At 35.3% G+C, this 16,104-nt stretch overlaps 1 protein-coding gene and 1 pseudogene across 1 annotated transcript in view; one reads left to right on the top strand and one right to left on the bottom strand.

The window, feature by feature from the left end:
• Window positions 1-1,798: 1,798 nt before the first annotated feature.
• LOC120128108 lies at window positions 1,799-3,564 on the bottom strand (annotated as a pseudogene).
• A 20-nt stretch (window positions 3,565-3,584) lies between these two features.
• LOC120128165 (ABC transporter D family member 2, chloroplastic-like) overlaps window positions 3,585-16,104 on the top strand; it is a 31,698-nt gene continuing 19,178 nt past the window's right edge. Inside the window, exons 1-7 of the mRNA XM_039145919.1 lie at window positions 3,585-4,071; window positions 4,171-4,238; window positions 4,751-5,077; window positions 5,176-5,340; window positions 5,529-5,757; window positions 6,243-6,484; window positions 6,589-6,910. Of these exons, the coding sequence (XP_039001850.1) occupies window positions 3,648-4,071; window positions 4,171-4,238; window positions 4,751-5,077; window positions 5,176-5,340; window positions 5,529-5,757; window positions 6,243-6,484; window positions 6,589-6,684 (1,551 nt within the window). The 5' untranslated portion in view covers window positions 3,585-3,647 and the 3' untranslated portion in view covers window positions 6,685-6,910. The remainder of the gene's footprint in view (window positions 4,072-4,170; window positions 4,239-4,750; window positions 5,078-5,175; window positions 5,341-5,528; window positions 5,758-6,242; window positions 6,485-6,588; window positions 6,911-16,104) is intronic.

A 16,104-nucleotide genomic window follows, 5' to 3' on the forward strand; every position in this document is an offset into this window, starting at 1 on the left:
AGGTTCAAATAGATGCATCTACATCAAGATGTTAGTGTATTGTAGTAATTAATAAAGATTTTGAATATACGTTATTCTATAATCACCCAGACTATCAAATATATATATATATATATCTTATGTGTGGAAAAGAGAACAATAAAGGAGAAATGAAAAACTTTGCCCCTATTTAGGGGTCCAACCTGATTCAATTTCGAATATAATAAAAAAACTGTGTAATTATCAGACATGAAGAGTTCCTAGATCCGAAAAATAACGACATTATCAATTCATACATTGATAATATTATAAACATGGATAGATCAAATATACCAAATTATTATAGGATTAAATCCTAAATTTTATATAGTAGAGGAACTAAAGCCATAATTAAACATAAATTTCTAATGTTTTTTAATCGGAATAGTATTAAGGTATATTCAATAATTAATTAAAAATGAATTAGAAATATAATTTATTCTAAGATAAATAACCTAAAAATAAAACTAATAAAGATAGAAGTAGGTCAGGTGGCGGGTAAGGTGCACCAACTAAATTCTGGTAGACTAATTTTAATTTGAGTTGGAAACTACGCATTTGCCAAATCAGAATGGGTAAAGTGTAACTAAAGTCATTTGTATTTTTAGTTTATCCTATTTTGGTCAAATAAATTTAAAAAAATATATATCATTTATGTTATCGATTTGTTATAATTTGATCAATAAATCGTTAATTCAGTACAACTATGACATGACACATAAATAAAAATGATTAATTTTCATATTTCAATCATATATAATTAAAGACGAGTTGATAATTTTTCTAACAATTGTGGACATGCTTTGATAGAAAGCCGAGGAGGGTCGATGAACTTTGAAATTTGCTCATAACCTTCTTGAGTGTCGCATTCCTCCTAATTTGACAGACTCTCAATGACGTAGTCATTTTGTAATGAGCGTGCATTTGAAACATCAATTAGAAGGCAATCTTTCTATCGGGACAGTGATTTGTAGTTTCTACCATTGTGTTACTCTAAATACGACAAATTCTCGAATAAAAATAATATGTTATTCAAGTCATAATATTAAATTATGGCTGTAAGATAACATAATGACTTTACTATAACAAATTTTAGTAAAGTCATTGATAGACATGTTCAAGAAACATAGTTAATTATTTAATTTTTAATAGATCTTATTAAAGTTTAAAATATTTATCATAATGTATTATATTTTAGTGAATATTATTAGTGGGCATGTTCAAATAATACATATTCGAAGATTATAAATTTAGACAATTTTTATTTAAACTTTAAGTTGTCTCAATTTGATTTAAATTAATATATTTGTGTTATAATACAAAAAACTCTCTCTAAATTTTAAGTAAAAAACTCCATTCATAACATAATTTTAGAACTCATAAAATGTCGCACATTTAAGTAAATAGTTTCAAATTTTATGTATTCTAATAAATTTAAATAAGGGTAAACTACGCCAATGGTCATTGATGTTTGGGTAAGTTTTTGTTTTCATCACTAATGTTTCAAAAGTTACAAATAGGTCACTAGCGTTATCGTTTGTGACAAAATGGTCACTGGCCTTTAATGACCGTTAAGAGGCGTGACGAAAAATACAGCTGGACCGTTATCTGCTGAGGTGGATCGTTGACTGCCATTTTAACCGGCTCTTCTTCTTCTTCAACCCATTCCCCATCTTTTTCTTCACTTTTCTTCTTCTTTCGTTCTCTTCACTTTTCTTCATTGTTCATTTAATACCAAAATTTTCGTTCAACATGTTAAAGGTTACTCATGTGATCAGAACTAGCTAAAATATATTATGGATTCACCAATGAATGAAATGAGCATTTGGGATACTTTCCCTATAATTGTATTCTCTGGCCTCCTTGATTGAAAACTCCAAGATTCGAAGTAAAGCATATATATTTGCTTTTGGACGAGATTTATCAGCAACAAGAAACTCGTGTACATGTCCATTTAGTTGTATCCAACTACAACCGAGGACTTTCTTTAGTCCTTTCTCTTTAAGAAGTCTCCTCATTTTAGCAAATTTGTCCCACTTCCTTACGGCTGCATACATGTTCGATAGTAAAACATAATTTCCAGCATTTTCAGGTTCCATTGCTAATAGTTTCTCGGCTGCAGATTCTGCTAACTTGGTTTCTGAGTGCAGTTTACATGCACTCAAAAAGGGCCCACACACTCGAGTATCAGGTTTGAATGGCATTTCGTCGATAAATTCTCTCGCTACATCAATACGTCCGGCGCGCCCTAGTAAATCCACCATACAGGCATAGTGTTCTTGGTTGGGTTAACAACCATAGATTTCCCTCATCTCCTTAAAAGAATAATCGACCTTCTTTAACAAGCCCTGAATTGACACAAGCAGTCAGTAGGCCAAGAAAAGTAACTTGATCCAGTTTCAGATTCAACTGTTTCATCTGGTTATACAACTTGAAACATTGTAACCAGTCTCCATGCTTAGCATTAGCACCGATTATCGAATTCCATGTTATGATATCATTGACATCAATTCCCTCTTCACCAAAAAGTTTTATGGTCAAAACTATGCATCCACATTTCGCATAACCGATAAGAATTGCATAATTAACCGATGACAGCAAATTCAGACTGAGCTTCAATGAGCATCCATGAAGGGCTTTAACTTGTTCTAGGGCCCCTATATTCACACATGCAGGCAAGAAGTTGATAACTAAAATGAAATCGGCTTTAACTACATATGTTTTCATCCTGGAGAAAAGGGAAAGAGCATCATGATTCTGGTCATGGTTTACCCATCCTTTGACCATTAAGCTCCATGAAGCCACAGTTTTCTCTGTTAAATTTTCAAAAACCTTTCGAGCATAGGTTAAACAATCGCATTCATAATACATATCAATAAAAGAATTATGAACAAACACTTGATAGCCTAAATCATTTCTCATCACATAAGCACGCATTTGCTTGCCCCGCCTAATAGATTTCAACTGCCTGATATAGAAAATAGCATGAATAACAGTAAACATATCAGCACTAATCCCAAAATTTAACATGCACCTCAAATTATGAACATAGCTCCATTGTTCATTTAATAGCAAAATTAAAGTCGTTTCAATTTTCAGCTTTTTGATTCGATGAGAAAGAAGAAAAGTGAAGAGAAAGAAAGTGAAGAAAAGTGAAGAGAAAGAAGAAGAAAAATGAAGAAAAAGATAGGGAATGGGTTGAAGAAGAAGAAGAGCCGGTCAAAATGGCGATCAACGATCCATCTCAGCAGATAACGGTCCAGCTGTATTTTTCGTCACGCCTCTTAACGGTTGTTAACGGTCAGTGACCATTTTGTCACAAACGATAATATTAGTGACCTATTTGTAACTTTTGAAATATTAGTGGTGAAAATAAAAACTTATCCAAACATTAGTGACCATTGGCGTAGTTTACCCTTTAAATAATTACGATAATTCATATGAAAGAAACATAATATTTTAATAAAAAATCATGGCACATATTTTGACCTATAACCGGTGCTACCAGTTAGAAGCTTACCTAAACCATTCTAAAGCGAAGCGCATGCCACAACTTCTCTGATGATAACATTTATATTACCAACAAACCCACAAGAAAATTTGATTCCAAATCAAGGAAAAAATAAGCAATGATTGTAGCGAAAATGGCTCTGTGCTCGTTCCCGTACTTACGGTTACACAGCATAAATTCCCGTTTCGACCCCTCCAATGGCCACAATCACCACCAAAATCATCCCTTCTCATCCACGATGCGCAGGCGCCTCAAAACGAGAAATTCAAATTTATTGGATATCAAGTGCTGCGCATCGACTTCCCAGTCCAAGTCCCAACCGCCGCCTCCGCCTTTTGACGATGAAGGAGATCAGAGGAAGTTCTCCGACTTGAACATTCTGTATCGTAGGTTCTGGAAGGTGGCAGCTCCCTATTGGAACTCTGACGATAAGGTTCAAGCTAGGCTCCAGCTGGCCGGTGTTTTCGCTCTCACTCTCGCCACCACCGGCATCAGCGTCGGCTTCAATTTCCTTGGCCGCGACTTCTTCAATGCGCTTGCGAGTATGTTTTCTTTTCCTTTGTTCAGTTTTCGTTAATTAGACGTTTAATTTCAATTGTCTGATATCGGTTTGGATTTTCAATTTGTTATGTATGATAAAGACAAAGACCAGGAACAGTTCACCACGCAACTTGTGTACTATCTTTGTGGCTTTGCTGTCGGAATTCCGGTGAGCACTAATGTTCTGCTATGCTAGCCATTACTTTAATTGTTGTTTTCCTCTGGAACTTGTAATGTCAGAATTGTGGGTTCGGATATTTGCATATATAGGCCCTTGTTTTTTTGGTTTCGAATGGTATTGGATGCAAATAATTTTCTCTTGAATATTCATTATCTGAATCGGTTCAAATTTGGATGTCGGAATCTACTATCCACTTTGCTTTTTAAATTTTTCATTTTAATTTTTAAGAGTTGCTAAATGCTGACTTTTAGAGAATTTAAATGTTTGGTAGATAATTTAATTAATTCGGATTTGAGGATTATGGATTCAGATTTTAAAGCAGATTTACGCTTTTGAATTTTACAAAATATGCAGATATCTTTTTTATCAAAATATGCAGATATCTGACCAGTTGCCATCCATTTCATTATTCTTTTGCTTCTTCTTGGTCTGCCGTCAGTAGTATTATATTTGTTGGTTCTTCTTCTTAAGTTAGTTCATGATTTTTTGCTAGATTTCAGTTTTTTGTTTTGAGAGATTATGCAAGGGAAACTCTTTCTTTACGATGGAGATGTTGGATGACAAGCTATTTCATGCAACGGTATCTCACTGATCGGACCTTTTACAAAATTCAATCTCAGTCCATTATTGATAACCCTGACCAGCGCATAGTGGATGATCTTAGTTCCTTCACCTCTACTGCTCTTTCTTTCTCTTTGACACTCTTCAATGCCGCTGCCGATTTGATATCCTTCAGCAATATCTTGTACACTATATATCCACCCTTATTTGTTGTACTTATTCTCTATTCCATTGGTGGAACAGCTATTAGCATCTTTCTTGGCAAGGTATTGTATCCCCCTATCCCACTTGCACTACCTCTTGTTTTGTTTCGACACTTTGACCTTAATTTTTCTTTCTGCTTTTGTGTCATTTTTCGTTTCAGGGATTGGTTACTCTTAATTTCCTTCAAGAGAAGAAAGAAGCTGACTTTCGTTATGGGCTTGTTCGTGTCCGAGAAAATGCTGAATCCATTGCTTTCTATGGTGGTGAAGATAATGAACTGCAACTTCTGTTGCAACGCTTCACAAGTGCTTTTGAAAATTTAACTGTATGCATATTCTCAATATTCTCTTACTTAGCCTAAACTTCTTCCATTGCCTTAAGTTTATTTATTTGACAAAATGGTTGTCTTCTTTGTGCTTTGCTGTGATCTCTTGCAATCTTGTTCCTGTCTCAGGTTGTAATATTATGTAACCATCTTATGGCATTAGCCCTTCTGGTCCTTTCCTTGTGCAGCAATTGTTGATAGCTTCCAGAAATCTTGAGTTTTTCACCAATGGCTACCGTTACCTCATTCAAATTGTTCCTGCTGCTGTTGTTGCTCCAATGTATTTCTCTGGAAAAATTGAGTTTGGTGTCATTAATCAGTCTGTATCAGCTTTTAGTCATATCCTTGGGGACGTCTCCTTGGTTGTATATCAATTTCAAGCAATTAGTGCCTTTTCAGCTGTCATTGATAGACTCGGTATGGTGTTTTCACCCTATTCAGTCCTCTATATCTTTTCATAATTTTATTAGGCTCCATAGCTTTTCTTCCAAGAATACAATTGTTGAAGAAATGATTGATTCTGCACTTTATTGTGATAAATCATTTCATTTGTTTGTCTGAAACTTAAATATCTTTTTAACATTTACGACACAAATAAAAATACCTCATTGGAGTATAATTCAATTCTGGATGGCAGGATTTTGTTTTGTAAGTACCTTCTCTTTGAGTAGAGATTCTGGAAAGGCATTTCAAAGACCAACTAACCGTCATCTAGATCATTCAATCTGTTCCTTAGTGACACTAAGTGTTGATTGGCTACCTCATCCTTCATATGTGAAAATTTTCAGATTGCTGGTGTTTTTCGTTGTTCGCCTGTTATGCTTTACATTATCTGTTTTCTTGTTTAACTAAGTTAATTATCTACCCAATGCTAACAATTTTGACTCCAAACACATTTTCAGGTGAATTCGATGATATTCTAGATACCAGCGGATCGAAATCTCGCTCTGAACCCGGGGAATATATTAATCTTACATATTGTCATGTCCAAGGCTCACAAGTTTTGGATTCTAATGGATCCTTACCACCAACCACGCCGCCAAGATTGCTGGATGTAGAAAATTTGACTCTAAAAACACCAAAAACTAACTCTACACTTGTTATAGACTTATCATTCGGGATCAATGAGAAAGATAATTTGTTGGTTAGTATCATAGTTTGTATAATCATTTTTTTTAACTTATATATACGTATATATATACTGAATTGACAAGTACGGGGTTAAAGTTGTTTTTAATGTCTTAATAGGTTGTAGGACCTAGTGGTAGTGGCAAAACTTCTCTGCTTAGAGCACTGGCTGGTCTTTGGAGTACTGGAAAAGGGAAAATCACATTCTATGTGTAGAATGGGGGTGATGCTCAACCACTCACCTCTTCAGATGCTGCTCCTGTTGAAGAAAATTCTGAGAAAAATGTGAATTTGGAGTTTGGAAGACCCATAAATAGTAACTCTAGAAGTGTGTTCTTCCTTCCTCAGAGGCCATATATGGTTTTGGGATCTCTTCGTCAGCAATTGCTTTATCCAACATGGGCTGAGGAGGCAAGTGTGTTAGATACCACCAAACCTGGAGGTATGACCAGCTTAAATAACAAATACACATACCATAGCCAATTTAAAAAGCATTTGCAAGTTTTAGGATCAGCAAAACAATTTTTTCCAGTTTGTAGTTAGTGATGTGTATTTTTTTTTTGATAGGAAAAGTAGGTCTCATAAAAACCTCCTTCTTAGTAGTCCTTACCATGAGGTCAGAACCTACTAGGGGAAGGAGGAATAGAGAACCTTAATATATTGATAATGTAAAAATTACATAAAACTAAAACCACTCCTTTAAGATACATAAAACTTAAGCACACTCTTATAACGCCTTGATGAAAAACCTCCGAACCCAGTACTAAAAAAGTGACCCACTACCCAATCCCCTCATTTGCAAGCAAATCTGCCTCGTAATTACAGCTTCTCGGAATCCACGTCACAATGACCTCATACTCAGAAACCGCATCCGCAATATCCTTGACAAAATTTAAAAGAAAAGGTGGAACTGACTCCTGATATTTCAACCACTCCACAGCTAACTTGCAATCAGATTCAATAATAAGCCTTCCCTTCAATACCCATTCTGATGACACAAAGATGTCTATTCCTCTTTTGATAGCTTTTAACTCTGCTAAAATGATAGGAGTAGGCCCTATTTTTTCTGAAAACGACATCAATTTAATCCGATTCCAATCTCTAAGAATGCCCCCAATTCTTGCTAACAACCCAACCCTACTAACTGCTCCATCCACGTTAAACTTAAAAAAATTGACTGGAGGAGGACTCCAGTAAACCACAGGCCTGTTCGAATCAAGAGAAGCTGAAATATTATCAGCCAATGAAGGATCACCAATTAGAGAGTCCACTTGAATAGAGGATAAAGGTTACTTAGCTAGGAACCATTTCGCAAGCCTTAACCTGACTGTGAAAAAAAATGAGGATGTGTCCAGCTTGCCTCTTTAAAAAACAATTTCGTTTCTCATCTTCCAAATCGACCATAAAACAGCCCCCGGAATAAACTTCCACATATTAGAAAATGGCCTAAGAACAGACCATGAAATTAGAATTGAAGAAGGATCAGTAGGTAAGGCTAACTTGATACCCCAGTAGGCTATGATTCTGTTCCATAGTACCCAGGAAAACTGGCAGGAAATAAACAGATGCTGAACTAATTCCTCTGCTTGATTGCAAAAGGGGCATTGAGAGTCCTCCCCTAAGGGAACCCCCCTTTTCTTCAATTCCCCTCTAACCGCTACTTTATTAAGTGATACTTGCCAAAGGAAAACCTCTACTCTAGGAGGAACCAGACCTTGCCAAACACATTTGTTCCACCTAAAGTTATCCTCATCCACTGAGTAGAAAGATTTCGTGCAAGCTTTAACGGACCGCACCAACCCAAAGCATACAATCCTCCAAAGATTCATTTAATTTGATAACATTGAGCTTGTCCAATAGATCAACCAGCTGAGCCACTTCCCAATCGCATAGATTCCTCCTAGTCTTAATATTCCACTCCCAACCATTCAAATCAAAACTACCAAATTCAGCAACCTTACCCCCTTGATTTGTTGACAGAGCAAAAATCTTAGGGAAAAGAACTTTCAATGGAAAATCCCCCAACCATGTATCATTCCAAAAGAAAATCGAATTGCCATTCCCAACTTGTAACCTCGCATGAGATCTAATGCATCCTCCAAAGAAATCATCCTTCATGTAGCTATTCACAATACCTCTCCAAATCCAAGAGTCCTTGTGGGAGGAGACTTTATTGACATCCATAGAAAGACAACTAACACTATGTTTAGAACATAAGAACTTTTTCCACAAAGATTCTTTTTCGTTGGCAAACTTCCACACCCACTTTCCCAATAGTGCTCTATTAATAAGCTTCAAATCAACAACTCCTAGACCACCTCCATACTTCGGTTTACAAATCTTAATCCAACTCACCCAATGCATTTTCTTCTTTTCTTCTCCTCCACCCCATAAAAAATTCGCCATCAAAGAGTTTAATTTTTGACAGATTTTAGCTGGAATCTTGAAAATAGAGAGATAAAAGATAGGTAAAGAGGATAAAACCGACTTAATAAGCACCAATCTACCAGCCATAGACAAAGAATAAGCTTTCCATCCCGCCAATTTCTTATCAAAGTTAGCTAGGACTGGCTCCCACAGTTTCTCACAGTTTCTTTTAGCCCCTAACGGAAGGCCTAAATAAACTGTCGGAAAGGAACCAATAGAGCAGCCAATGTCCATAGCCCAATTTCTCAGTGTGTCCTCCTCCACATTAATACCATACAATTTACTCTTAACTAAATTAAGATGAAGCCCCGTCATAAAACTAAAAATCATCAACACTCGTCTAATGTCTTTAATTTGAGTGATGGAGGCTCGACAAAAAATAATTAAGTCATCCGCAAACTGAAGATGGGTCAAATTGAAACTGTTTTGCATATTTCCAAAAGAAAACCCTTGAAATAATCCTAATTCCACAGCTTTATTTAACATCATATGAAGGAGTTCACCAACCACATTAAACAAAAGAGGAGAAAGACTACATCCTTGTCGTAAACCTTTAGCAATATGAAACTCTTTTGTAGGAGACCCATTCAGTAGAATAGATATAGAAGCTGTAGAAATACACTGATTTATCCAAGAACACCACCTTTCTCTGAAGCCCATCTCCTTCATAAGCCTTAACAGAATCTGCCAATCCACGGTGTCATAAGCTCTGCTAAAATCCACTTTGAAAACAACCCCCTGCAGCCCTTGTTTCCTCCAATAATCGATGCCTTCATTTGCTAAACAGGTACAATCCAACAATTGCCTCCCCGGAATAAACGCGAACTGTGTAGGGCTAACAATATCTTTAACACAAGATGAAAGTCTTTTCGAAAGAACCTTAGAGAGAATCTTATACAACCTGCCCACTAGACTAATAGGTCTATAATCTTTAATACTCTCAGGATTACCTTTCTTTGGAATCAAGGTAATAAAAGCATGATTCACCCCATGAACCCACTGCTTTCCATTGTAAAAATCTGAAAAAAACTCCATAATCTTCACCTTTAACAAATTCCAATACTTCTTGTAAAAACCCATTGTGAAACCATCCGGCCCTGGAGCTTTTGCACTATCAGAAGATGAAATTGCTTGCCACACTTCTTGCTCTGTAAACACCTCTTCTAGAGAATCACTTTGAACTTGAGACAACTGTTTAAAATCAAAATTCAAGCCCTCAACTTCCAGTGTAGTTTTTTCATTATATGCATTCTTGAAAAACTTAAACACACTATTTTTTATCTTTTCTGGATCCGAAATAACTTTGCCTTTAAAATTGATAGAATGAATAGTGTTGAATCTATTCCTTTTCAATGCACTAAGATGAAAAAACCTTGTATTCCTGTCGCCATCTTTAATCCATCTGTTTCTAGATTTTTGAAACCAAATTCTCTCCTCGATCCTTAACAGTCTCCATAATTCCTTTTTAGACTCAATCAATTGTGCCCAATCCCCTGCAGACTGCTTTCCACCTTGACACTTTAAATCCAGACTGTTAATTTTAATTTCCAGCAACGAAATTGACTCTGACAGCCCTAAATGTCCACTTCCAGACCAGTTTCTGATTTCATTTTTTGCACCCTGCAGGATTCTGAAAATTCCACCACTATTGTTCTTCTTCTCTTCTACTTCCAGTGAGTCTGCAACTAAATCATCAAAACCTTGTTCTTCTAAAAGAAAATTAAAGAACCTAAAAGGTTTTGGACCCCAATTTGTAGATTTATCCTCCAACAAGACTGGATTATGGTCTGAAATAGATTTCGGTTAAATCGACTGCACAATGTTCGGGAAAATCTTAAGGAATCTTGCGCAAATAAGGAACCTGTCCAATCTCAGCCATGTTGAAGATTCTCTATTACTGCACCAAGTGAAAGAACCTCCTGACATAGGCAAGTTAATGAGATTGGCATTTTGCACGAATGACCTGAAAATATCAATAATATGCCAATTTTGTGATTTGCCTATCTTTTCTTCTGAATCAAGATACGCGTTGAAGTCTCCCCCTAAACACACTGGTAAATTTAGAGCTCTAACATACTTCAGCAACTCCCCATAAAAAACCTCCTTCTCAGCTTCGACTGTAGGCCCATAAACATTAATAGCTACAAACTCTATAGAACCATGCTTAGATTTTCCTACTAACGCCAAAAACCTACTATGCACAAACTGATCAATGACTTGAACCACGTTCTCATTCCACAATGTAATCAAGCCCCCCGATGACCCCTGTGCTGGAGAAACCAACACCCCCTTTAACAAGTTACCTCCAATCCTTCTAAAAATCGCCCCATGGCATCTTTCCAACTTAGATTCTTGAATGAAAAGAAAATCTGGTTTCGTCTTCTTGACTAACCTTGCTGCAGCTACACACTTCTCCCTCCTCCCAAGACCCCTAATGTTCCACGAAACAATACTAAAATTATTCATAAAAAAGAATTACTCCCCCTACACTCAGCTAAAACTGAGCAACCTTCATCCACCCCTAACTGCATCTGTCTCTTGACCAAGACATAATAATTTATCAATAAAAGCCTCCTTCCCTTCCTTAAATGAAATACCTAACATCTCACATACTTCCCAAGTATCCACTGCTTCCTTCAGTAATTCCACAAAAGAGGAAGAAGAAGCAGTCGAAATATTAACCAAGTCAATAGCTTCAGAAATTAAGGCTCTCCTCTTCCTTCTCTTCCTTCTCTTTTCATTTCCTTTCCCTGAAGCATTCACAGAAATTGCTTCTACCCTTTCAACAACATCATTACAAATGGTAGGGATCGTAGATGTATTCTGAAAATCGGCAGAACCATTGAAGTCCTTATCTTGTCCCTCTCCAATACTATTCGTAGGAAACTGCTTTATACTTCTAGGAACAGAATTGTTCTGCTTAAGCTTCGGAGAAGCCATGGGACAGAAGACATCATCTTCAATAGCTGGACACAACCATATTCTTCTATCTCTTGACCTTTTATAAACTCGAGCATAGCGTCCTCTTCCCCTTCTGCCAACAGGAGCACTCCTAATTGACAAACCTAGCATAATATCTTCATCTTCTAGATCCCCATTTTTTCCTTCTTCTATTGATACACTTCTTTCTTCTGCAAAAAATTCAGACAGATTCTGCTCCTTATTCTTGTTTGCTAGCCTAGCCCAATTCAACTTCACAGCAGGGCCAGCTGGAATAATTTTAGTAACAGGAGAATAAGACTCCCAATTAGACTCCGAATGGGCTGAACTCTGGACCGCAACCTCTCTCAGCCCAAGGCCTGCAAACTCCCCCCTGGGATTTAATTCAAATTCAAACTTGTCTGACACCCCATTACTATTGGGTAGAGTGTCTGACTTATTTTCCAAATCCTGTTCCCCACCTTCTTCTAACGTCCTCATTTCTTGACTGTTCTGAAGCCACGTGTTAACTTTTGACCAGAAACCTTCTGCAGAGTTCTCCCTGTTGTCTCCTACCTTATCTTTGTTTCTACCATCTTCCTCCTTTGACACTTCGTCACTACAGTTGCCAAATGACAAAATCTTCCTCACGTCTCCATAAGCTTCAGAGAAAGCATTAGAGCTGGATCCCACATTAATTTTAACTTTAAACGATCTGCCATAAGATCCTACAATAACAGATTCTTGTACATCAAACGGACTTGCCACCCTTAGCAGCATTCTAGCCGAAGAGAGGTCATCCCTGTTTCTTGTTTCCTCCGGGATACAAACAACCTTTCCCCACTTTCCTCCAAGCTTCTCTAGAAAATGAATACTCCAGCTAAGAAGCGGTAACCCAACCAACTCAACCAAGCAATAAGCCAAAGGGACTCCATCTTCACTCAACAATGGATCTACCCAATCAAACCAGCAGTAAAGTTTCTCTCTAAGACTCGACCACGCCTTCAAGAACTCTTCATTTGTATTGAAGATAATAATGCATGCGTTCCTAACGTATCCCCACTTTACTATCTTGACCTGGAACCCCTCTTTTGCCAAAGCTCGCACCACCATAACAGGCTGAAATGTATCTTTAAAAATCCCTGTTAAGGAATTTTTCACCCAGCAAAAATCTTCTGATGGGATGTGCATATCCCAGACATTTCTTACTCCTTTTGCTTTCTTCTGACCTTCCCTGTTCACCCTTCTTTGTTGATCCACACTCCTACTGTTATCCACATTCACAACCTCCTTATACGTTCTGCCATCTCTCAAACTTCTCGGTGACTCCAAGTCAACCTGCTGTCTACCATTAGCTTCTCTAAATGGCTTAATTCCTTCCAGCTGAGATCTTTTAACCTCTGCATCTCTCTTCCTGCCCCTCTTATACTTAGCCACCCCCACAGTGACTCTCTTCCCATCAATCAACGTTCCATTTACATTCATAACTGCTCTTCTGCAACCTTCCTCCACCGCATATTGCACAAAAGCAAATGTGGATGACTTATAATTCGTTTTTGTCGTAACCGTTTTCCGGGAGGAACAATCATTTAATTGTTTTGAAAAATAATAGTTACGACTTTTAATTTTGGAAAATGGGTGATTTTGGAGTAATTTGAAATAAATTAAAAAGAATTAAAAAGAGTCGCCATCAACCTTTGGGTTAGGTAGGTCGAATACCTAAAAACGTCTTTTAAAAACAATTTTAAGAAAAATCATTTTTTTAAGACAAAAGATGGCCTGCGTTTACCAAAGATTCGTTTAAAACGAGTTCAGGAGTCGGTTACGCGTGGGGAAGGATTAGCACCCCCACAACGCCCAAAATTGGTACTGTTTCGCTTACACGTTGTCGTAAATGGTGAAAATCATGAATTAAATATAAAATTAAATTATGATCCATTTATTGAAATTTAATTAATTTGCTTCAAATTAATAACTTAAATAAGAAATTCAAAGAACTGAAATAAAACAAATAAATATTACAAATCAAAATAAAAATAGCAAACAATAAATATTTAAATTTATAAAGACTAAAATAATAAAAAAACCTTAAGAATCAAAATAACAAAATTAAAAAATTAAAGGACTAAAATGACACAAACAGAAATTTAAAAGACTAAAATTGTAAAAATATAAAATTTGAAGACCAAATATCACAAGATGAAATTTAAAAGACTAAAATGGCAAAAACAAAAACTTTTAAATTTTAAATTTTAAACAGTAATTTCAAAAACTTAAAGGACAAAAATAACAAAAACAGAAACTCAAAGGACCTAAATAAAATAAATAAAAAACTCAAATGACTAAAATATTATTTACAAGAGTTTAAAGATCCAAAATAACAAAGATAGAACTTAAAGAATTAAAAAAAGAAAAAAAAATTAAAGGACTTAATAAATAAAACAGGACCCTTTATTTAATCAGTTTATATACTGTGTGCTTTGTACTTCACGTGAAAATATAGCGTTCCTCCTATTCATGTTTTGTTACTAACGAAAAAAAGTTGGAATAATTATGGTGTGCATTTGATTTGTTCTTAAAATATTTATTTACCTAAAGCATTACACATTCAAATATGTTATGTCGGTGCTATTACAGCTAGAAACCATAATCCCATATATGTTTGGTCAAGTTTCATTATTATTAACAGAATAAATAAATACTAAAATAAAAAAACAAGAAACATGAATTATAATTAAACATAAATACTAACTAGTGGCTAAAATAACATATTTACAAATTGCATAGCTAATTTTCGAAATTTAAGGAAAAAACATGAAATCAGTGATTAAAATAGGATGAATTCAAAAATAAAAGGATTAAATAGTAATTAAGTCAAACATCCAGTAAAGACTAAAATAAACAATTATAAATATTATAACCAAAATCAAAATATTAAAAATTACTATAACTAAATTATAGGGACTGAAATAAAATATAAATAAAGATACAAAATTAGAAACATAAAAATGTTGGATTTAGGGACCAAAAATTATTAGCTGCTTGATTTAATGAGAAATCTTGGGAATATATATATATATATATATATATATATATATATATATATATATATATTTACGTAAGGTTAAAAATCTTGGGAACTGGAAATTTTCATTCCCAAGAGTTTCTACTTTCTAAGGAAATAACTGGAAGTAGGCCTGTAAATGAACTGAACGTTCAGCGAACCGTTCATGAACCGTGCGGCGGGAAGTTCGTTTATGTGCGTTTATTTATTAAATGAACGAACATGAACAAGATTTTTTTGTTCGTTTAATTAAATGAACGAACATGAACATAGGTATTGTTCGTTCATTTACGTTCGTGAACGTTCGGTTATGTTCGTTCGGTTATGTTCGTTTATGTTCGTTCGATTATGTTCGTTTATGTTCATTCATTTATGTTTAACCCAATCTTCTTAAATTAATTTTGGTGACCAATTTGTAAGTATCTTAAAAATATTAATTAATATGATATTCTGATAACCAACTCCATAATTAATCCAATTTTATTTGGAGATTATATCCAATATGTTAACCTGTGAGGCACCTCGCACCTATATTCATTTCTCCCTTTTTTCCCCAAACCCTAGTGTTCACTAGAGAGTGGAGACGATCGCTGAAAGCTTCAAAACAAGTTATATTATAGTGCAATATGAAGTTTTACATGTTTGTTTTCATCTCTTTCTCTGTTTTATTTTGGCTTAATAGTTCATATGTAAAGTTATTGCAGGTATCTTCACATCTAAAACTCAAGAAAACATCATACTTCTTTCTAGAAATAGATGGGAATATAAAGGTAACAATCGGAAGTATACGAGCACCAGTAAAGAGAAAAATATATAGAATTTACCAGAAAACAAAACAAAGGTATCTATACCATTTCTGAAAAAGAGTGTAATAGGAGAAAATGATTGTTCATATGTAATCATGGACCACTAAGATAAATGTTATAGCGTTAAATTAAAGTTGTGTGAATCATTTAATATCTTTAAAAGATCGATCGAAATATTTGATATCTTCAAACATTTCATCACTGCTAATCAACTCTTACGCTATTTATCACTGTAGATTTGGTTGATTTGCATTGTCGACTATTTTTCATGAAAGAACAATGGAAGGTAGGGTCTCCAACGTTTATGTTCGTTTATGTTCGTGTTCATTTATGTTCGTGTTCGTTTATGTTCGTGTTCGTTTATGTTCGTTTATTTATTAAATGAACGAACATGAACAAATTATATTCCTTAATAAACGA

This window comes from Hibiscus syriacus, unplaced genomic scaffold (assembly GCF_006381635.1).
Source record: "Hibiscus syriacus cultivar Baekdansim isolate YM2019G1 unplaced genomic scaffold, ASM638163v2 tig00110474_pilon, whole genome shotgun sequence".
NCBI lineage: Eukaryota > Viridiplantae > Streptophyta > Magnoliopsida > Malvales > Malvaceae > Hibiscus > Hibiscus syriacus.